Genomic DNA, 24,337 nt, shown 5'->3' with positions numbered 1-24,337 from the left:
TCCCCCCCCCCCCCCCCCCCCCCCCCCCCCAGCCACCCAAGGGCCAGGGGTGAAGCCCGAGGCTGTCTCCCCCCCCCCCCCCATCCAAGGGCTGCGGATGGGGGGCTGATAGCCTTGAGAACATTGAAAGAATATTGTTTTTTTCCAGTAGTACTACAAGTCCCAGCAAGCCTCCCGGCAAGCTGGTACTTGGAGAACCACAAGTACCAGCATGCGGGAGAAAAATGGGCCCGCTGGTACCTGTAGTTCTACTGGAAAAAAAATACCCAAATAAAAACAGGACACGCACACCGTAAGAGTAAAACTTTATTTCACACATGTCGACACACACATACTTACCTATGTTCACACGCCGACCTCTGTCCACTTGTCCAAGTAGAATCCACGGTGTACCTGTGAATAAAATTATACTCACCTGATCCAGTGTCCTGTGGTCTTTTATTATAATCCACGTACTTGGCAACAAAAAAAAAACGAACCCCCGGACCAGGCGGACTGAAAGGGGTCCCATGTTTACACATGGGACCCCTTTCCCCGAATGCAGAGACCCCCCCGTGACTCCTGTCACAGAAAGGTCCCTTCAGCCAATCAGCGAGCGCAACGTCGTGGCACTCTGCTGATTGGCTATGTGCGTCTGAGCTGTCAGACAGCGCATCGCAAAGCCACTCCATTATATTCAATGGTGGGAACTTTGCGGTCAGCGGTGAGGTCACCCGCGGTCAGCGGCTGACCGCGGGTAACCCCACCGCTGACCGCAAAGTTCCCACCATTGAAACTAATGGAGGGAGCTTTGCGATGCGCTGTCTGCCAGCAGACGCGCATACAGCCAATCAGGAGAGTGCCACGAAGTGGCGCTTCCTGATTGGCTGAAGAGACCTTTCTGTGACAGGAGTCACGGGGGGGTCTCTGCATTCGGGGAAAGGGGTCCCATGTGTAAACATGGGACCCCTTTCAGTCCGCCTGGTCCGGGGGTTCGTTTTTTTTTTGTTGCCAAGTACGTGGATTATAATAAAAGACCACAGGACAATGGATCAGGTGAGTATAATTTTATTCACAGGTGCACCGTGGATTCTACTTGGACAAGTGGACAGAGGTCGGCGTGTGAACATAGGTAAGTATGTGTGTGTCGACATGTGTGAAATAAAGTTTTACTCTCACGGTGTGCGTGTCCTGTTTTTATTTGGGTATTTTTTTTCCAGTAGAACTACAGGTACCAGCGGGCCCGTTTTTCTCCCACATGCTGGTACTTGTGGTTCTCCAAGTACCAGCTTGCGGGGGAGGCTTGCTGGGACTTGTAGTACTACTGGAAAAAACAATATTCTTTCAATTTTCTCAAGGCTATCAGCCCCCCATCCGCAGCCCTTGGATGGGGGTGACAGCATCGGGCTTCACCCCTGGCCCTTGGGTGGCTGGGGGGGGGGACCCCTTGATTGAAGGGGTCCCCACTCCCCCAGGGTACCCCGGCCAGGGGTGACTAGTTGGATATTTAATGCCTCGGCCGCAGGGCGCTGTATAAAAGTGACCCCCGGCTGTGGCATTATCTACCCAGCTAGTGGAGCCCGATGCTGGTGTAAAAAAAATACGGGGGACCCCTACTCTTTTTGTCCCCCGTATTTTTTGCACCAGGCGCAGAGCCCCGGTGCTGGTTTTAAAAATACGGGGGATCCCCTGTCAGTTTTTTCCACGGATTTTTAGAACCAGGACCGGCTCGAAGAGCCAGAGTCTGGTTATGCTTAGGAGGGGGGACCCCACGCAATTTTTTTTCTGATTTTTAACATTCCATTTAAAAAAATAATATTTTTAAAAATATATAAATAATACTTGTGCCTCCAAAATAGACAAACCAAGTACCTAATCCCTTCTAATATAAATAGATATGCTATTACCAATAAAAAAAAAACAAAAAAAAAAAACATGTTTTTTAAATTTTTTATTAGATTCCGCCAGCAAAGTGTGGCGGATTGAAAATGACGAATTTACTGTCTAAAAGCACTGTTGTCGAATTTACAAACTTCAATTGAATATACTTTTGTCGAATTGCCGCATTTGTACCATTGCAGAAATGTCGAATTTGACAAATGTCGAATTTCAAAAAGTCGAATTTGGAAAGTCCGTTTTTTTGACGAAAAGTACTGAATTGCATTGTCTATATTTTTTTTTTTTTTTTTTGGCGAAAATGTCCCGTTTTTCGACATTTTCGGGAATTCGACCGCAATTGCATATAGCCCTATGACTAGCTGTTAAGGCATCCGCTTTTCACTGTATCGAGAATCCAGCGATATTCCTGTAGGTCGGAACTTCATCCCTTGAGCTGTTTTATGTCACTTGCTCTCAGTTTCTGGTTACAAAAACATCAGCCATATAAGGTCATACTATGAATCCCTGTTTCTGGAGAGCAGCCATGAGAACTACCAGTACTTTGGTACAGGTTTGTGGATAAGAGGTCTGTCCAAATTGGAGAAGCAAGAATCTGAGAAACTGATATACAGTAGAAATGTTGGCATCTTCATCTTGGTGACAGACTGTCTTTGTGAAGTTTCATTCTGCCCAATGCTTTCGTGCTTTACTTGCTTTTAAGTACATTTTGTTTTCTCTTGCATAACCTCATAAAGGGTCTGTGTTCCTACATTATGTAAGACTGCAGACTAAAGCCATGGTCATACTAGACTTAACAACTTTTTTGAGGAAGCCTGTTTTCTTAAATGCTTACCATTGCCCTTTCAATAGTATCCTTCTGTGGACCTCCATCCACTGGCAGAATAGTTGTAGCAAGTGTGCCCACAAAAACAACGTCATAAATTTTGGTCACTGAACCAGTACTTAGTACTTAGAAGCTTCTTTATACTGAAAAAGATTCATACAGTTAAGTGTCCAGATTAAATTGACATCTGTAAATCCTTTCCTGTTCTTAATGAGATCTTTAATAGTTCATACTATAAAACAGTGACTTGATCCAGAAAGAGGGAATCTTGAAGAGAAGGTGGGCCTCAAGTATTGTCTACTTCCGATGTGTTTCAATAGAATGTTCACCACTACATGGTTAAATGACCTTGGGTCTTCTCAGATCTCGCCAGACTCATTGCTAGTTGACCAGTGAAGCTTATAGGAGATCCCATTGACTCAATGGCACCAGAATTACTGAGCTACATATAGTCTGTCCACACTTTTAATTGACCCTGGTCTCTTCTGCAACTTGTACAATATATAAATATTCTGATCTACTTCAGGAGATTCAGTGTATTTTTTATTTTATTTTATTTTTTGACTGTGCCGAGGCGTTTAATCCACCATTAAAGACTTTTCTAAATAGTCAGCTAAATGTTTACCACAGGCTCTGTGAACATAAGTGGATGACTGGTGTTGTAAACCACTGCTTTAGAGACTCTTGCTTCAAAGGACCAACAAATAGTGCTGGAATAACAACTCCTGTACAGTTAACATTTCTCCAGTGGTCCACGTGCCTTCTACTCCAGTCTTTTCCAGGATCTAGTCTTGATTCATCCTGTTTAGTTACCACTAATTGATCCACTTATTCCATGGGTCACATTACTGCCTCAGATGAAGCCTGTCTTGTTAATGTGGTATTTTATAAGTTCACCTTTGGCTGGTTACATTGAGTTGGTATCAAGCATTATCTTACTGATCCACTTCCTGGAACACTTAAGAACATCTGGGTCTGTAAATTGTTCCTCAAGGACTGTTAACGTCAGACCTACCATGTCATGACAGTGGCTTATGTGAACATCATTGGCTACTGAAAGCACCCTGACCATGAGGGAATTATCTTATATTTTAAAATGACCAAAGTCTGCCCAGTTGTCATCTACCTCTGCAAGGGGGCTTTCTGTGCAGATGACACCTGGACTCATGCCCATGATACTTTCATCCCAAAGTTGGAGAATTTGCACGCATGTGGAGGTAACTTGAAATGGATATTTTCAACTGTTACTAAATCATTAGTTCTTCCTTTACACCATTGGAGCCAGGAGGCAAGTCTCCCCAGTATGCTTGTAGTTCAGTTGCTTATTCCACTTTGACTCTTATGATTCTTCAAAAGGGCTGTACCTGTTCAGTCTCTGATTTAGACACTCGTACTATGCAAATCTATAAATTCAATTATCCAACCTTTGGCCAAATAATCTATATTAGGGTCGATTCGTTTAAAATTTGATTATCTGAAAATGAGTGCCTCTTGATGCCATGTTTCTTAAATGAAATGGACATTGTCAACACCACTACGTTTTGTATCTTTCATTTGTATCCAGGGTGCCTTTTAAGGTTCTCGGTTAGCCAAGTTTCTCAGTCTCATGTCTATTGTTAATGTGTTTTGTTTTTGTTTTTATATTTTTTTTTAAGAGTAGTGTGCCATGTTCGGCTACCTCTATCTTTCACCTTTTTCTCGTGAGGCCAGGATCTTATTTTGAATGTCCTGTTTGTCCTCTCAATTTTTAGTTTGGTTTTCCTATGGCTCCTTTTTAGGAGGCCAAAGGAAGAGATGCATTGCCTCTGCTCAGTCGATCTCCCATTATATCAGGCCACCCAATCAGATAGGCCTGTTCCGTAGGCTTTGTGCCCTGCTCCCTCTGGCCTGGCAACACGCTTAATAGTGGTTGGCCCTTTTTCAGTGGTACAGCTTGAAGATGCAGTGGCCAGGTTTGTGAAGGAAATCTCGTTATCCCCACATTCTTTTTCAAAATATTACAGCAGTTTCACAAATCCATAGCAGAATGTGGCGTGTACAGAGGTCCTCCAGGCAGTTGTTTTTTCTTAGGGTGGCTTTGAGACATCATATAGACTGTTACAACGTTGAAGGTGAAGAGGTGATTTTTGTACTTAGCTTTTTTCAAGGCTAAGGTGAACATGGGCCAACCCTTTCAGCAATATGTAGTCTCTGTTCTTCTTTTTGTGTAAGTTGTATGCTGAAAAGGTACAGGGAAGTTATAGGCCGGAGTCGTCATATATTTTTCCATTATCCTTCCTCCAAAGGGTGAAACATAACCCACCATTGTGTATTTCTACAGCCTCAGAGAAATTAATTTAATGCTGTGTACAAAATTCCACTTTAAAAAACAGACTATAACAATTTTGGGAGGTGTTAACTTTTATGTGTACAAGCCTTTTGGTCTTGCATTATATGTGCAATTTAAGGTCAAAATCACTTATACAATACACTTATTGTCTTGAAATGAAAGATCTTGTGTCCATGTTCCAGGTTCAATGGAGCTCCATATAGAAGCACCTGTCTCCTGCAACCGACTAGCAGTGCTCTGGTAAACACCACAGAATGGGTGAGTTTTCAACCTTTGAGTAACCGTAAATACAAACTTGGAATACAGACTTCTGCTTTGTTGAGTTGTCCCAAAAATGGTCCTGCTTTTTACATTTTTGTTTACTTTGACTCCATAGCCGCCATTTGTTGTAACATTAGATGAGGTGGAACTTGTACATTTCGAGAGAGTCCAGTTTCACTTGAAGAACTTTGACATGGTCATAGTTTACAAAGACTACAACAAGAAGGTCACAATGATTAATGCCATCCCTGTGGCATCGCTTGACCCAATCAAGGAATGGTTGAAGTGAGTATATCTATGAGAAGATGGTGAAAGGCATATTGTCCATTTTAGCTAGAACTGTTCTAATTTTCTAATTAATATTCTTCTCTCTAAGGGGGATATCCAATTATCCCCGGTAAAACATCGGGTCCGAAAAACAGCCGTTTTTCAGACTTTTTTCTGATCTTCTTTTTTTTTTCTTTTTTTTTTTTACAGGTTATCCAGATGGATCGCCTGAAAAAAACAAAACCCTTCTCCCGAAAACACGCAGGTTCAGTGAAACCTGTGTGGTTTTCATGTGAAACAGCCCCATTTTTGGACGAAAACAGGGCTGTTTCTGGGGATTCTGCTTCGCCTGCCGGAGACAGGTGAAACAAAATCCCTGATAAGCCGGCGCGTGCCGCGGCTTATCGGGGCTAATTAGCTAGCCCCCGGTGGAACAATTAGCCCCGGTAAATTACGTTAACAGAGCAACATCCGCATCCAGCACATTACTTTGTCAGTCGCCTGCCCACTGGCATTAATTTTACATGCGTTTTTTAACCCTAGGAAAATTTATAAAAACATGGATGATACTAGAATCCATTGTTAGTGTCCACAAACAGACTATCACTTTTAAAAGTGTATCTGTAATGTACCATTTATGTGCCAGTTCTTGAAAAACATCATCTAACCACGTGTGTTTAGGAAAACGCATTGTGCAAGCCTTATGGGAGCTTTAAGTGAGCCCAAAACTCTAGTAAAATTCTTCCAACAAAAAAAATGCACAAAGACAACATCTGTAGGTAAAAGGCTTAAGAAAAGTGTTAGAGCAGCAGCCACTGTCAAGGGAGAGAAGAGAGGTTTGGACTGACCTATAGTATAAGCTAGAAGTGACTGAAGTGTAGTACACTGATTACAAAATGTATTCCAATGCTGTGGAATCTTACATAAGGAAATGTATAATGATGATTTATTTTAATCCTGCGGGGTAATATCGCTGGAAGTGGGATAGCCGTTTCGCAAGGTATATACAATATGTCAGTTAAAGTATACATCAGTTAAGACCTTATTCCTGAGAATACAATTATCTCTACATTCTCTCACTTGAAGAGTAAATTACTGTGTTTACAGTGGTTTTGCCTTTAATGAAATTCTGAAGCATGTCCTGAAATAGAACACGTCATTGTTTTTCCATCTTTAAGTGAATTATATATCTTGTAATTACAACTATGGTGAGTATTCAATCACAGTAGGAAGTTCCCACAGGGTGGAAAGACGGCACTTTCTGCCGATAATCGAAACTTTCCGACACTTCAGTATTCAATTGAAGTGCCCTTCTTCTGCTCATCCATGTGTTTTCGACCCCGCTGCTGTTGAAAACTGGACGTATTCGACCATTCATTTTCGCCCATAAGACAGGGCAGAAATGAATCGTCGGAATGGGAGGGGAAACTGCCCGCTACTGACATGTTGGATCCTCTCCGTCGGAGAGGATCCATCTGTGATTGAATACTCATCTATATTTGAATACAGTAGCGCCAGCATCTTACTATTTTTTTTCCCTATTCTGCTATAATTGAGAAATAACTCCTAATTCGCCTGCCACCCACTACTAACACACATTGCTTTAATGATGCCTGCTCAACTCTGAGCTTACCGAGAGAGGAAGAGCAATAGCTTCCTGACCATGGCATGAGGGAGCCTTAATTTACCAGTTTAACAGTATCCGTTCTCCCTCTTCATATTGACATCCTTGCCACTAAGTGTATTCTTTTCACACAGTTCATGTGATCTCAAGTACACCGAGGGAGTTCAGTCATTGAACTGGACTAAAATCATGAAAACCATTGTGGATGACCCGGAGGGTTTCTTTGAACAGGGTGGTTGGTCTTTCCTTGAACCAGAGGGAGAGGTGAGCTGACAATGGAACTCCATTTGTAATCAAAATAATATATGCATTTTCACTGTTCTTCTCTCATTTTACTTCTGTGAATACATCGTTTGTTGTGTTCCTCAGGGCAGTGATGCAGAAGCTGGTGGTTCAGAGTCTGAAATAGAAGATGAGACCTTCAACCCCACTGAGGATGAAGAGGAGGAAGAGGAGGAGGATAGTGATGAAGATTATTCTGATGAAACAGAAGAGTCTGGTATGGATTGTAGACTATGGGGATTACTAGAGCTGCACACATATTAGCTGCAATTGTAATTGCATTGTGTGCATGGAATAAAATGCAGATATTTTCCCATATGCCCTTTTACATATCTATGTATCTGCACAGCCCATATCCATCTGCTTGTTCAAATAGTAGAAGTCATTATCAACCCTATACCTGGTGCAACACTTGGCACAGCCTGCAATTATGCACGCACTGCCTTAATTTAGCAAATGTACAAAGGCCACATTGCCACCCATTTATGCCCATTCATTTGCAAGTAAACTAGTGGGTCTGACAAACGTATAACTCTGAGTCGCCTGTAGAGCCATTTGCCCAGCTACAGATCATGCGCAATGGTAATTTAGTTTGGTGGTATCATGGGGAGGGGTAAAGGGTATTTAGATGAAGTTTTTACACAAAGATACTGTTGGTAATGCAATAAATGAGGCATTTGGTATCAAGGTAATGGTAAATGAACTGGTGCTGACTGAAATATAATTTCTCCTTCCATTCCCAGTTTATAGTGAGGACTCTCTAGGCAGTGATGAAGAGAGTGGTAAAGATTGGGATGAACTAGAAGAAGAAGCTAAAAAAGGTAAGTATTTGGTGTGATGAAATGTATTGTAAAGTGAAGAATACTAGAGTTTTAAGATGACCATACAAATAATTATTATCCTTTATATGGCGCCACAAGGGTTCCGCAGCGCCCAATTACAGAGTACATAAACAAATAAACAGGAAAACAGCAACTTACAGTTGATGACAGTATAGGACAAGAACAGGGTAAATAAACAGTTACCTCAGCAGATGACACTGGAATAAGTATCAGGTGGCAGAAGACTGCTGGATTTGGTGCAGCTGAAGAATATTAAAGTAAGAAAAAGGATATGCACATGAGGGAAGAGGGCCCTACTCGTGAGAGCATACAATCTAAAGGGGAGGGGTAGACAGACGGGTGACACAGATGGGGTACATAGAGAGCGTGGAACAGAGAGATATATATATATATATATATATATATATATATATATATATATATAAAAAGGAAAGCCACTTTTATTTTTGCTACCTACTAACTGTAAAACATCATCATGGATTGTGAAACTTTTTAGTTTGAGTCCTAAGAGCTCACAAGTACAGTTGGGCATGTACTGCAAATAGATTAAACAACACATACTTAAACAAGGACTGATAACGTTCTAGTTACAGGTATTTTTAAGCAAAACATTCATGTAAGTTCCAAAATGTCAATGAACATTTTAAATTGTGCACTACTTACGTAAACAAGATGAAGGCATAGCGCACACCCGCATAAGGCTGCCCCCCAGGTGTGGTAAAGGAACTAGCTAGATAAGATTGGTGGAAATAGGTGTGGTGTCAGTGTTTAATAAACAAAAAAAAAATATATGAACGAGTTGATTATACCTGTAGTCCCGATTTTGGTAGTGGACAGTAGGAATTTTGTACTATCAGTAAATTATTTTCTCATTTCATGGGGGACTGTGGAACATTGGGGTATAGCTAGTGGTGTGAGGAACATGGCACTTTAAGTTCTGAAACACTGTGCAGATGCTATTGCCAGGAGAAAGACTATTCCACATCAGAAACATCGGTTCCATCAAATCCAAAGGTTTGAACAGTTCCTTCTGCAATGACAGATTAAGGACCCAAAGGAGGAACACAAGGAATCATCACATGGAGCACTCCTTGCAGGAAGGTCTGGACTCCTGAAATCAGCGCCAGACTTAAGTGGTGCTTGATCTGGAACTCCCTTTAATGGAATCTGTGAAAACTGTACCACCTCAAAGGTGGAAGCTATCCTACCCAACAGCACCATGCAGAAGTGCACAGACATCAGTCTCTGCTTCAGCTCAGACCTGACCATAGTCTGCAGGGACTTATTTTTTTTTCCTATGGCGAAATACCCATTGTACAGTAGTTAGGTCTTAAATAGCATCCCTAAGACTACCATCATGTGGGATGGAACCAGGTTGGATATTTACATTTTATATAAATAAAATGATTTAATATTTTGAAAAATGTATGACCCAACCATGTGATTCTAGAATTCTGTCACTTGCACCTTAGCCAGTTGTAAGTCGAGAGGGAGCCTTGATCACTCAGATATGGGATGACTCTCCCCTTCCACGGTACTGAGGTGGGCGGTTATAACTTGTCATAAGTGAAGGGCATGGTTTTGTAAGTGCTGAAGTCTGCACAAACGGAAGAGTTACTGGTATCCCTCCTGCAGTAACATGTAGGTAGGCATCTCTGATAACCATGGGCACCATAAATTCTCCCTGCTTCATGCAGTTGACCAGACCACAATGACTTTTCTTGAATTTCTATGCACATTAATGAACAGTCTGCAGGTGGAGAATGGTGTTGAAGGGCCCATCTTGCTTTCTTCTTCCATCCAGGGACACTGGTTATAGCCTGGAGAGGTGAGAGTCTAACTATATTTTTCCCTGCAGCCCCAGACTCCCTCTCTGCTATACCCAGCCACCAGCAAGCTAGTTTGTTTGGTGCCGATAGGAGTGGGCACCATTTTCTTAGGAGGGCTAATTTAGGTGGTGGTCCTGTTACTTTATTAATTTGTTACTTTATTACAGCTGAGCAGGCAGTATCAGACATTCTATAGGATGCTCTCAAAGCCGCTACAACAGCCAGCGCTGGTGGCAGCTGCACTGGTGACTATATCAGTGACTTCCACTCAGGGGATGTCTGTACATGCCACTCCCGGTGACTCCTGCAGCCGGACACCTTGGCAACGGCTGTGCTGGTAGTGACTGCTCCAGAGGTCCGCGCTCTGAACATAGACTACAAGGGCATTTATAGAACAGGATACCACTTACAACAGTGGGGACATTTGCCTTGAGGTCCATACCAGAGGCTTCCCCTGTTAGCCCTGCTCCTGAGCATGCTCGCAACCCAGTTGACTGCCTGTCTCAAGCTATCTCCTCCCCATAAACGCTGGCAGTCATTTTAACTGCATTTCTGCCTCAGCTCGGAACAAGAGAGAAGCTGGGCTCCTGTCTCCTGCATACCTCGCTCAAAAGCAGCCTGATTTTATTATACAAACTCCTTCCTACTTTTCTAGCTGGACTGTTGAGTATATTTGCCCACTTATTCTACACACTTAGTGTTCTGGTGTCCCTGTGTATGAGTGTCATGCTGATAACTGTCACACTATGCACATGCAGTTCTGTGTTGACTTCCATGATATGTCTGTACTGCATTAATTACTATAGCTGACCCATTTACACTAGGTTGACAAATGTTTGGACCCCTCTCCCCACCTTCCCAAGCAAGCAAAATGGTGTGGTACTGCAGCAGACTTGTTTGTGAAAGTATAAAATGGATAGAGGGGCACGGATTAGATTTGCTAATAAAATGGACTACCGGAAGGAGCTAACAGAGTTTGAAATTGGGATCATCGCAGAGTGTGCAATGTCAGGTTTCCAGGGCGACGCCAGACTGGTATGCAGAAAATTCAGTAACCCGGTTGGACTGACCAGCTCAGAGTCCATTGAGAACCTCTGGAACGAATTGGAGCAATGGGTGCGTTCTAGACAGACTCCACTTTTTTTCTGTGTCGCAGTTGGTCACTGTACTTAAAGTGGAATGACAAAACATACCACCTGCTGCTGTTCAGGAACTTGCGGACAGTTTGCCAAGAAGGGTGTCTGTAGGTCCACCATGTGCTGTGATTACTGCAAAGTACTGATAATAAACGCTTGATCTATTTACTGTCCGTGTCCCAGTCACTTTTGTCTACAAAGTCTGTTTAATGTCTGGGTGCGCTTCACACACTTTGCAACCCTGTTTCACATATACACTTCTGACTTCAGCTTTTGTGTGTGGGTTTGCACTTGGATTGCATTACTGGGTTCACTACGGCTGGCCGGCGGTCGGGCTCCCGGCGACCAGCATCCCGGCGCCGGGAGCCCGACCGCCGGCTTACCGACAGCTTGGCGAGCGCAAATGAGCCCCTTGCGGGCTCGCCACGCTACGGGCACGGTGGCGCGCTACGCGCGCCACACTATTTTATTCTCCCTCTATGGGGGTCGTGGACCCCCACGAGGGAAAATAATTGTCGGTATGCCGGCTGTCGGGCTCCCGGCGCCGGTATACTGAGCGCCGGGAGCCCGACCGCCGGCAAACAGAAGACCACCCGCATTACTATGTCTTCCAAGAACAAACCTCCCAAGGAGGTGTGTGCTCTGGTGCCATGCGCTTGTAGAGTCTGTACTAACATTCTCTCTCACCAGGATCCAGCCAACGATGGACTTTGTGTCCGTTGCTTCGCTGTGGGAGACACCTTCAGCCGTGCCATCCACTCAGGAACCTGTTTGGGAAGTAGGTAGTGTCTCCGTTGTTCGACTGCCTTGCAGCTCCAGCGGCAGCCCTGCTAGTGGCGTGTGCGCCAGTATTCAACGTTCCACTGTTACAGGCAAGCCATATTGCCACTGTGGCGCCTCCGTGGATGCAGTTGTTTGCGCAGTCAGTGCAGGGGTTGGAGCAACTGCTAGACGGGTATAGGACTTCCAGGCGTGGACCTTCCAGGAAGAAGCATGCTTCAGTACTTTCTTATCTGCGGATGAGTCTGATTCAAACGTTTCATCAGACCACAACACTAGTTCCTAGTTAAGTCATCTGTCGTCTCTATTCCGAATGCTTCTTCCCTTAAGAATCCGACAGATCTGAAGCTTGAGAACTTTCTTAAAGCAACTTACCTCAACGTGTATCGCACGTCCAACTCTGGCAACCGTCTCGGTGGCTAAAGCTGTTGGCCACTGGGCCGAGGATCTGGAGGATGGTCTCCACTCCTGTACAAGCAGTAGTTGTCTGAGTGCCTACTTGGGAGAAGCCGCTGTTGACTCTGGGATTTGTGTCTAAGGTGTCTGCATCTACAGTACTGCATTAATTACTATAGCTGACCCGTTGGATGTGAGTTCTCCCGGAAGACCAGATTCAGGCCCTGCAATCCAAGGTTTGCACATTCTTGGCACTTTACCAGGCTTCCTTCCATGCTTGCATGTGTCTCCTAGGGACTTTAGTCTACATGCTCGGTATGATGGAATATGTCCAGTTCCACTCCCGGCCTCTGCTACTGGAAGTCCTGTCCGGTGCAGTAAGTCGCTTCTGCACATCAAGGCTCAGACCATAATTCTGTCTGCAGCGGTTTGCCACTCCCTCTTGTGGTGGCTGCATCGGTCTCACCTGTGGTGCCTGTTAGGGATCCAGGATTGGCTCCTGCTCAACGCTGATTCAAGTCTTTGGGGGTGGGGGGCAGTGTCTGGACAGCAGACATTCCAGTGCTGGTGGTCACCTTGTGAGTTCTAGTTGCCGAGCAATGTCCTGGAGCTCTTAATGGCTGGTGTAATGGTTAGCATTACTGCCTCACAGCACTGAGGTTGTGGGTTTGATTCTCACCATGGCAATAACTGTGTGGCGTATGTATATTCTCCCCATACTTGCGTGGGTTTCCTCCAGGCACTTCACTTTCCACTCTAAAAATATACTGGTAGGTTAATTGGTTACCAACAATAATGAACACATACGTGTGTGTGTGCATGGCCAGATTAGATGGTCCAAGTGGTTTATCTGCCATCAAATTCTGCAATTCTCTTTCTGCAGTGTTCATTCTAGGTGTTCAGATTTGGGAGGCAGACTTTCTAAGCCAGCGAATGGGCACTGCATCCAGCTGTCTTTTGGTTGCGGGTCTACTGGACATAGGATCACTTGTCTTTTCTTTTCTACAGGCAGGCCTTAGGCTTTCTTCATTGAAAGTACAGGTCTCTGCCCTTTCAGTCCTTTTTCAGAAACAGATTGCTCTCACAAGATTTTAGTTTTTTTTCAAGGTGTCTCAGCTGCTGTTTCTTTCTCTGGTGCCTACATGGAATCTGTCCTTGGTTCTTTGGGTGCTACAGTCTGCTGCTCCCTTTGAGCCTTTTGCCACAGTGAATTTGCATTGGCTCACTTGGAAAACTGTCTTCCTGCTTGCTATTGCATTGGCCCGGCAGGTGTCCGACATGATCATGTTATTTTGTCGCTCTTCCTTTCTCATCTTTCATAGAGAGAGGGCTGTTCTCCGGACCTCGTTGGGCTATCTACCCAGAGTTGTATTGCGGTTCCACATCATTCTGGAGATTGTGGTACCAGCTTATGAGAGACACTTTGGATGTCGTGAACGCTCTTCGCATTTATATAGACAGGACCAGAGATCTGCGCAAGTCAGATTCTGTGACTGGGTGTGGATCATTAGATCGACAGTGTCTAGGTCAACAGGGTTTGAATGACGACAGGGTTTCTAGGTTGACATGTTCTAGGTCGACAGGTTAAAAGGTCGACATGAGTTTTTCATATTTTTTTTTTTTTCATTTTTTTTTGGTGTCGTTTTCTCCGTACAGTGATTGGGAAGTCCAATTAGTGCACCGTATCCCTCGCATGGCTAGCTTCCCTCGCCATTCTTCGGGCAAGGTGCCTCGCTGCGCTCGGCACAGGTTACCGTCCAATCATAGTCCACGTGGATCATTATTTCTGAAAAAGTTCAAAAAAAGGAAATAAATGTGTAAAACTCATGTCGACCTTTTGACCTGTCTACCTACAAACCATGACATTGAAAACATGTCGACCTAGTGACTGTCCACATATAGTGGTCGACCTAGACACTGTCGATCTTCAGACCGGATCCTGTGTGACTAGCTGGCCTCCAAACAAATCTAGGCCAAGTGGCTATCAGCCACGCTTACTCCGCGACTGATCTCCCTGTTCCGGCGGGGGTGACTGCTCATTTTACCCTGTCGGTCAGTGCTTCCTGGGCATCTCAGTGTGGTGCTTTTGCAGAGCAGCTTTGTAAAGCAGCCACATAGTGTACTGTCCACATTTTTCTTTGTTTCTCTGCCTTTGATACCTTTTATGTCTTCGAATGTAGCTTTTGGGGCGTTCGGTTCTCAGTGCAGCTCAGGGGTATCCCTGCCCTTAAGGGGACAGCTTTTGGACATTCTGTGACCCCTAGTGGATGGAATAAAAAATAGGATTTATGTTCTTATCTGGGTAAAACCTTTTCTTAGATTCCATAGGGGGCACAGAGTTCTATAAATAATCCAACAACTCTGGGTAGTTCTGGACAGGAATGACCACCCCTGAAGATAGAGCCTGGATAGCTACTTTCAAGGCAAGACTGTTCTCATCCCTTGATGAAGAAACACTTTGAAGCTGACCGACAGGCAAGTGCGAACACTTACCATCCACTTCGCATGACGCACAGACGGACTTCTCTGTACAGAGCCTCTATAAAGTTAGTCTGAGCAAGCAAAACATTTTGCCACTACACTTCCATTATCAATGAGGCAGACATTAAAGAACAAAGGGAGGAAGAAAGTGATTGGCATAGGAGTGAAAACTGAAAAGTTCATACACAAACAGCATACTTCTATAGTGTAACATTTTCTGAATAAGATTGTCACGAATAGTAAATGAATTTCATTGGTTGATATAAAGTATAGATGCAATTCCCGACCCCAGAACTATAATACAAAGTATAGTGGAGCAGGAGAACTCGGGAGGAATAAAAGGCCAGCAACTCTGCATGAAATAGCCTGCTCTGTTGCAGACTATAGCTGCTGGTGTCTGCGGGGAAGGATTCAGCGGGCAGGAGGAAGTGACGTACAGGAAGAGCTCTACCTCCTAGACTACTGAACCATGGGACAGCTCCTGTCTCTAACGAGGGCTGTATCCCCAATCTAGTACAAGCTGCTATTGTCTTACCTGAAAAGGTGGGAGGCCGCTGTAACTAGTAAACGTCTTCAACACATCCCACCCACTATGTATACCCCAATGTTCCAGTGTCCTCCCATTAGATGAAGATGAGAAATTTATTTGTAGGGATTGAGGTATACAGTTCTGAAATCTTGTAGAAAATAATTTGATATGGGCAGCATGGTTTCATAAAGCAGCAGCCGTGCCTAATAGTTATGATTGAAGTTTATGAACTGTTAGTTTTCAGCCTGTCTCTCTTCAGTGTTAGTGTGTAATATGTTTGGATTGTGCTAATACTACATCGAGGTGGGTGCTTTTATATTATTAAAGAACTAAAGGAAAGAGGACAAAGGTTAAACAAAACCTTTTAGAACCAGTTCAAGTTAATCATGGTGATAATCTATAGGAATGGATATTTTCAGTAACAAGATTATTACATTTCTGAGTTCTTGTAGCTTTCCTTATGTGCTTTGGAGTAGTTGTGCTTGTTAAGTCTAATGGTGCATCTTACTCTGCAGCTGACCGTGAAAGTCGTTATGAAGAGGAGGAAGAACAGACTATTATTAGTAAGAAGAGGAAGGGTCATGGACATGCTCCCACTCCATCGAAAAAGAGGAGGAAGTGACCCCAACATTAATACTTCCCTCTAATCCACTCGCACTCTTTCTGAAGCTCTTTTTAGTTTATTTTCTTTGAAGAAAATCTCCGCTCCCCCTTCTCATTCCTCATTGTTAGCTCTTCCCTGAATTCAGAATATCTAATTCATTTGCCCTGTGAGTCTGCGGTGCATCACTTGTGCTTTTGCTGCTACAGACTGCCGGGATGCTATGTGATAGTGAAATGGACCAATATGGCATTTTTTTATTACTTTTCCTCTTCGCTTTCTTGAAACTGGACTGGTCAAAGTTGAAACCATAATGCATTTTCATAACCCATTTAATAAGTCTTTTTACCTGAACTTACATTATCATTGTACTTATAAACCTTTCCATTGCTCCATGGACTCTGTGATGCTGTGTAGCAGATTAATGGTTAAAAAAAAAGAGAAAAATGGCCCGGCCAGTCTATAGTGCTGGGTGGTTTGCCTATCTCCCTCTGTGCATTTGACCAATTCCATTGTCTCATTCAGTAACCTGCTGTTTTCTTATTTCTTGTGCTTTCTTGTAAAATGTTATTATTATTTTTTTTTTATTTACAAAATGTTCTCTTGTTAAAAGTATCACCTAAGTATGTCCTCACTATGGCTGCTTTTCTTTTCGCACTTCCACCTCTTTATCGGCTAAAGGGGATTTAACCCCCCCCCCCGTTCCACCTGCGTTTTCCTCTTTCTAATTTCCCTTTCTCTAGTAGTGAGGTGTAAATGGTGTTTTTCAGAACTTGGAGAAATGTAAACAAATAAAAACTTTTTGTACCTTTTTTTTTCTTTCTCCCCCTTCCGGTTGCTATTTTTTGAGATTGTGGTAGTTTCAGACCATTTTTATTAAACACTCAGATTGTGTTGAGCAGCACTTGTAAATGACACTTGGATTGTTCAGTCCTGTTCTAAACAATAAAATGAGATTCCTCAGGGATACAATGCCATTTGGTGTATGGGTTCTGTTTTGACTATTTACCGCTTCAAAAGTGCTCTAACTTGACCCATATTTTGATAGGATTCTAATGTATTTACTTATTAACATTATCACCAGTGAGAGCACTACAAATGAAAGTTCCATAGGAAGAAAAATAAAGCTGACATGTTTGTTGGAATTTTTTGTTAAAAAATTTCTGTGCTCAGGTTTGTATAATTATTATACAAAATATCTTTGACATTGTTTAATTATAAGGACGTACAATTACTAATACACTGCTCAAAGAAATAAAGGGAACACTTAAACAACACAATATAACTCCAAGTCAATCACACTTCTGTGAAATCAAACTGTCCACTTAGGAAGCAACACTGACAATCAATTTCACATGCTGTTGTGCAAATGGAATAGACAACAGGTGGAAATTATAGGCAATTAGCAAGACACCCCCAATAAAGGAGTTGTTCTGCAGGTGGTGACCACAGACCACTTCTCAGCTCCTATGCTTTCTGGCTGATGTTTTGGTCACTTTTGAAAGCTGGCGGTGCTTTCACTCTAGTGGTAGCATGAGACGGAGTCTACAACCCACACAAGTGGCTCAGGTAGTGCAGCTCATCCAGGATGGCACATCAATGCGAGCTGTGGCAAGAAGCATTTCTTTGGGGGGCCGCACAGTCCTGCCATTAGGTACCGAGATGAGATCCTCAGACCCTTTGTGAGACCATATGCTGGTGCGGTTGGCCCTGGGTTCCTCCTAATGCAAGACAATGCTAGACCTCATGTGGCTGGAGTGTGTCAGCAGTTCCTGCAAGACGAAGGCATTGATGCTATGGACTGGCCCGCCCGTTCCCCAGACCTGAATCCAATTGAGCACATCTGGGACGACATGTCTCGCTCCATCCACCAACGTTGCACCACAGACTGTCCAGGAGTTGTCGGATGCTTTAGTCCAGATCTGGGAGGAGATCCCTCAGGAGACTATCCACCACCTCATCAGGAGCATGCCCAGGCGTTGTAAGGTCATACAGGCACGTGGAGGCCACACACACTACTGAGCCTCATTTTGACTTGTTTTAAGGACATTACATCAAAGTTGGATCAGCCTGTAGTGTGTTTTTCCACTTTAATTTTGAGTGCGACTCCAAATCCAGACCTCCATGGGTTAATAAATTTGATTTCCATTGATCATTTCTCTATCGTCCTAGTGGATGCTGGGGTTCCTGAAAGGACCATGGGGAATAGCGGCTCCGCAGGAGACAGGGCACAAAAAGTAAAGCTTTTCCGATCAGGTGGTGTGCACTGGCTCCTCCCCCTATGACCCTCCTCCAGACTCCAGTTAGATTTTTGTGCCCGGCCGAGAAGGGTGCAATCTAGGTGGCTCTCCTAAAGAGCTGCTTAGAGAAAGTTTAGCTAGGTTTTTTATGTTACAGTGATTCCTGCTGGCAACAGGATCACTGCAGCGAGGGACTGAGGGGAGAAGGAGTCAACTCACCTGCGTGCAGGATGGATTGGCTTCTTGGCTACTGGACATCAAGCTCCAGAGGGACGATCACAGGTACAGCCTGGATGGTCACCGGAGCCGCGCCGCCGGCCCCCTTGCAGATGCTGAAGACAGAAGAGGTCCAGAATCGGCGGCTGAAGACTCCTGCAGTCTTCTAAAGGTAGCGCACAGCACTGCAGCTGTGCGCCATTTTCCTCTCAGCACACTTCACACGGCAGTCACTGAGGGTGCAGGGCGCTGGGAGGGGGGCGCCCTGGGAGGCAAAATAGTACCTATAAAGGCTAAAAATACCTCACATATAGCCCTAGAGGCTATATGGAGATATTTAACCCCTGCCTGATTTCTCAAAATAGCGGGAGACGAGCCCGCCGGAAAAGGGGCGGGGCCTATCTCCTCAGCACACGGCGCCATTTCCTCTCACAGCTCCGCTGGTCAGGACGGCTCCCAGGTCTCTCCCCTGCACTGCACTACAGAAACAGGGTAAAACAGAGAGGGGGGGCAAATTTATGGCGATATTTTTATATAACAAAGCAGCTATAGGGGAGCACTTATTATAAGGCTATCCCTGATATATATATAGCGCTTTTGGTGTGTGCTGGCAAACTCTCCCTCTGTCTCCCCAAAGGGCTAGTGGGTCCTGTCTTCATTAGGAGCATTCCCTGTGTGTCTGCTGTGTGTCGGTACGTGTGTGTCGACATGTATGAGGACGATATTGGTGTGGAGGCGGAGCAATTGCCAAATATGGGGATGTCACCTCCTAGGGGGTCGACACCAGAATGGATGCCTTTATTTATGGAACTACGGGATAGTGTCAACACGCTAAAGCAGTCGTTTGACGACATGAGACGGCCGGACAATCAATTAGTGCCTGTCCAGGCGACTCAAACACCGTCAGGGGCTGTGAAACGCCCTTTGCCTCAGTCGGTCGACACAGACCCAGACACAGGCGATGACTCCAGTGGTGACGGTGACGAATCAACCGTATTTTCCAGTAGGGCCACACGTTATATGATTTTGGCAATGAAGGAGGCGTTACATTTAGCTGATACTACAGGTACCACTAAACAGGGTATTATGTGGGGTATGAAAAAACTACCTATAGTTTTTCCTGAATCAGAAGAACTAAATGACGTGTGTAATGAAGCGTGGGTTGCCCCTGATAAAAAGCTGATAATTTCAAAGAAATTATTGGCATTATACCCTTTCCCGCCAGAGGTTAGGGAGCGCTGGGAAACACCTCCTAGGGTGGACAAGGCGCTAACACGCTTATCTAAACAAGTGGCGTTACCCTCTCCTGAGACGGCCGCACTTAAAGATCCATCAGATAGGAGGATGGAAAATATCCAAAAAAGTATATACACACATGCAGGTGTTATACTACGACCAGCTGTAGCAACTGCCTGGATGGGCAGTGCGGGGGTAGTTTGGTCAGAATCCCTGATTGAAAATATTGATACCCTGGACAGGGACAATATTTTACTGTCGTTAGAACAAATAAAGGATGCATTTCTTTATATGCGTGATGCACAGAGGGATATATGCACACTGGCATCACGGGTAAGTGCTATGTCCATTTCGGCCAGAAGAGCTTTATGGACGCGACAGTGGACAGGCGATGCGGATTCAAAACGGCATATGGAAGTTTTGCCGTATAAGGGGGAGGAGTTATTTGGAGTCGGTCTATCAGATTTGGTGGCCACGGCTACAGCCGGGAAATCCACCTTTCTACCTCAAGTCACTCCCCAACAGAAAAAGGCACCGACTTTTCAACCGCAGCCCTTTCGTTCCTTTAAAAATAAGAGAGCAAAGGGCTATTCATATTTGCCACGAGGCAAAGGTCGAGGGAAGAGACAGCAACACGCAGCTCCTTCCCAGGATCAGAAGCCCTCCCCGGCTTCTACAAAAGCCTCAGCATGACGCTGGGGCTTCTCAAGCGGACTCGGGGACGGTGGGCGGTCGTCTCAAAAATTACAGCGCGCAGTGGGCTCACTCGCAAGTAGATCCCTGGATCCTGCAGATAATATCTCAGGGATACAGGTTGGAATTAGAGACAGATCCACCTCGCCGTTTCCTGAGGTCTGCTTTACCAACGTCCCCCTCCGAAAGGGAGACGGTGTTGGAAGCCATTCACAAGCTGTACTCTCAGCAGGTGATAGTCAAGGTACCTCTTCTGCAACAAGGGAAGGGGTATTATTCCACTCTTTTTGTGGTACCGAAGCCGGATGGCTCGGTAAGGCCTATTCTAAATCTGAAGTCCTTGAACCTGTACATAAAGAAGTTCAAGTTCAAAATGGAGTCACTCAGAGCAGTGATAGCGAACCTGGAAGAGGGGGACTTTATGGTATCCTTGGACATCAAGGATGCGTATCTCCACGTTCCAATTTACCCCTCACACCAGGGGTACCTCAGGTTCGTTGTACAAAACTGTCACTATCAGTTTCAGACGCTGCCGTTCGGATTGTCCACGGCACCTCGGATCTTTACAAAGGTAATGGCCGAGATGATGATTCTTCTTCGAAGAAAAGGCGTATTAATTATCCCATACTTGGACGATCTCCTAATAAGGGCGAGGTCCAGAGAACAGCTAGAGATGGGATTAGCACTGTCTCAAGAAGTGCTAAAACAGCACGGGTGGATTCTGAATATTCCAAAATCCCAGTTAATGCCGACAACTCGTCTGCTGTTCCTAGGGATGATTCTGGACACGGTTCAGAAAAAGGTTTTTCTCCCGGAGGAAAAAGCCAAGGAGTTATCCGAGCTTGTCAGGAACCTCCTAAAACCAGGAAAGGTGTCTGTACATCAATGCACAAGAGTCCTGGGAAAAATGGTGGCTTCTTACGAAGCGATTCCATTCGGCAGATTCCACGCAAGAATTTTCCAAAGGGATCTGTTGGACAAATGGTCAGGGTCGCATCTTCAGATGCACCTACGGATAACCCTGTCTCCAAGGACAAGGGTGTCTCTTCTGTGGTGGTTGCAGAGTGCTCATCTATTGGAGGGCCGCAGATTCGGAATACAGGATTGGATCCTGGTGACCACGGACGCCAGCCTGAGAGGCTGGGGAGCAGTCACACAAGGAAGAAACTTCCAGGGAGTATGGACGAGCCTGGAAACGTCTCTTCACATAAACATTCTGGAACTAAGAGCAATATACAATGCTCTAAACCAGGCAGAACCTCTGCTTCAGGGAAAACCGGTATTGATCCAGTCGGACAACATCACGGCAGTCGCCCATGTGAACAGACAGGGCGGCACAAGAAGCAGGAGGGCAATGGCAGAAGCTGCAAGGATTCTTCGCTGGGCAGAGAATCATGTGATAGCACTGTCAGCAGTGTTCATCCCGGGAGTGGACAACTGGGAAGCAGACTTCCTCAGCAGACACGATCTTCACCCGGGAGAGTGGGGACTTCATCCAGAAGTCTTCCACATGCTGGTAACCCGTTGGGAAAGACCAATGGTGGACATGATGGCGTCTCGCCTCAACAAAAAACTGGACAGGTATTGCGCCAGGTCAAGAGATCCGCAGGCAATAGCTGTGGACGCGCTGGTAACGCCTTGGGTGTACCAGTCGGTGTATGTGTTTCCTCCTCTGCCTCTCATACCAAAAGTATTGAGAATTATACGGCAAAGAGGCGTAAGAACGATACTAGTGGTTCCGGATTGGCCAAGGAGGACTTGGTACCCGGAACTTCAAGAGATGATCACGGAAGATCCGTGGCCTCTACCTCTAAGGAGGGACTTGCTTCAGCAGGGTCCCTGTCTGTTTCAAGACTTACCGCGGCTGCGTTTGACGGCATGGCGGTTGAACGCCGGATCCTAAAGGAAAGAGGCATGCCGGAAGAAGTCATTCCTACTTTGATTAAAGCAAGGAAGGAAGTAACCGTGCAACATTATCACCGAATTTGGCGAAAATATGTTGCGTGGTGCGAAGATCGGAGTGCTCCGACGGAGGAATTTCAACTGGGTCGATTCCTACATTTCCTGCAATCAGGATTGTCAATGGGTCTCAAATTGGGATCTATTAAGGTTCAAATTTCGGCCCTGTCAATTTTCTTTCAAAAAGAATTGGCTTCAGTCCCTGAAGTCCAGACCTTTGTTAAGGGAGTGCTGCATATTCAGCCTCCTGTGGTGCCTCCAGTGGCACCGTGGGATCTAAATGTGGTTTTGGACTTCCTAAAATCTCATTGGTTTGAACCACTAAAAAAGGTGGATTTGAAATATCTCACATGGAAAGTGACCATGCTTCTAGCCCTGGCTTCTGCCAGGAGAGTGTCAGAATTGGCAGCTTTATCTTACAAAAGCCCATATCTGATTTTCCATTCGGACAGGGCAGAACTGCGGACTCGTCCGCATTTTCTCCCTAAGGTGGTGTCAGCATTTCATCTGAACCAGCCTATTGTAGTGCCTGCGGCTACAAGTGACTTGGAGGACTCCAAGTTACTGGACGTTGTCAGAGCATTAAAAATATATATTGCAAGGACAGCTGGAGTCAGAAAATCTGACTCGTTGTTTATATTGTATGCACCCAACAAGATGGGTGCTCCTGCGTCTAAGCAGACGATTGCTCGTTGGATCTGTAGCACAATCCAACTTGCACATTCTGTGGCAGGCTTGCCACAGCCTAAATCTGTAAAGGCCCACTCCACAAGGAAGGTGGGCTCCTCTTGGGCGGCTGCCCGAGGGGTCTCGGCATTACAACTTTGCCGAGCAGCTACGTGGTCAGGGGAGAACACGTTTGTAAAATTTTACAAATTTGATACTCTGGCTAAGGAGGACCTGGAGTTCTCTCATTCGGTGCTGCAGAGTCATCCGCACTCTCCCGCCCGTTTGGGAGCTTTGGTATAATCCCCATGGTCCTTTCAGGAACCCCAGCATCCACTAGGACGATAGAGAAAATAAGATTTTACTTACCGATAAATCTATTTCTCGGAGTCCGTAGTGGATGCTGGGCGCCCATCCCAAGTGCGGATTATCTGCATAAGTTGTACATAGTTATTGTTAACTAATTCGGGTTATTGTTAAAGGAAGCCATCTTTCAGAGGCTCCGCTGTTATCATACTGTTAACTGGGTTTAGATCACAAGTTGTACGGTGTGATTGGTGTGGCTGGTATGAGTCTTACCCGGGATTCAAAATCCTCCCTTATTGTGTACGCTCGTCCGGGCACAGTACCTAACTGGAGTCTGGAGGAGGGTCATAGGGGGAGGAGCCAGTGCACACCACCTGATCGGAAAAGCTTTACTTTTTGTGCCCTGTCTCCTGCGGAGCCGCTATTCCCCATGGTCCTTTCAGGAACCCCAGCATCCACTACGGACTCCGAGAAATAGATTTATCGGTAAGTAAAATCTTATTTTTTGTGTGATTTTGTTGTCGGCACATTCAACTATGTAAAGAACAAAGTATTTAATAAGAATATTTCATTCATTCAGATCTAGGATGTGTTATTTTAGTGTTCCCTTTATTTTTTTGAGCAGTGTATATGCTCCATATATTCCAGAAAATAAATGGTAAATGTTCTCTCTCTTCTCTATACAGTATACCGCTTTTGCACTTGCGATGCTTTAGAAGACAGGGCTGTGGGTAAAAAGAACTTTTGTTCATGTTTTTCCCCTGTTGAACTGCACTAGAGGTGGCACAGGCCCTGTCTTTTCTATTTCTCTTTCATCCACTAGGGGACACTGGAGTCTTATACAGTAGGGGTGTGAAGCTTGCAACTGGAGATGTGGCACAATCTAAAATTAGCATTGTCTGCACAGCTGGCTCCTCCCCCTTCACATCCCTCCTCCCTTAGTTTGAAAAATCGTGCTGGAGA

The 24,337-nt window shown here is 44.9% G+C and overlaps 1 protein-coding gene across 1 annotated transcript in view; it reads left to right on the top strand.

The window, feature by feature from the left end:
- The window catches only part of SUPT16H (SPT16 homolog, facilitates chromatin remodeling subunit), a 162,799-nt gene extending 145,764 nt beyond the window's left edge, over positions 1-17,035 (top strand). Inside the window, exons 21-26 of the mRNA XM_063913510.1 lie at positions 5,213-5,288; positions 5,407-5,576; positions 7,317-7,446; positions 7,552-7,681; positions 8,208-8,285; positions 15,973-17,035. Coding sequence (XP_063769580.1) covers positions 5,213-5,288; positions 5,407-5,576; positions 7,317-7,446; positions 7,552-7,681; positions 8,208-8,285; positions 15,973-16,079 — 691 coding nt within the window. The 3' untranslated portion in view covers positions 16,080-17,035. The remainder of the gene's footprint in view (positions 1-5,212; positions 5,289-5,406; positions 5,577-7,316; positions 7,447-7,551; positions 7,682-8,207; positions 8,286-15,972) is intronic.
- Positions 17,036-24,337: the final 7,302 nt, after the last annotated feature.

This window comes from Pseudophryne corroboree, chromosome 1 (assembly GCF_028390025.1).
Source record: "Pseudophryne corroboree isolate aPseCor3 chromosome 1, aPseCor3.hap2, whole genome shotgun sequence".
Lineage (NCBI taxonomy): Eukaryota > Metazoa > Chordata > Amphibia > Anura > Myobatrachidae > Pseudophryne > Pseudophryne corroboree.
Note: the sequence above shows the minus strand (reverse complement) of the source record. Positions and strands in the feature narration are given on the sequence as shown.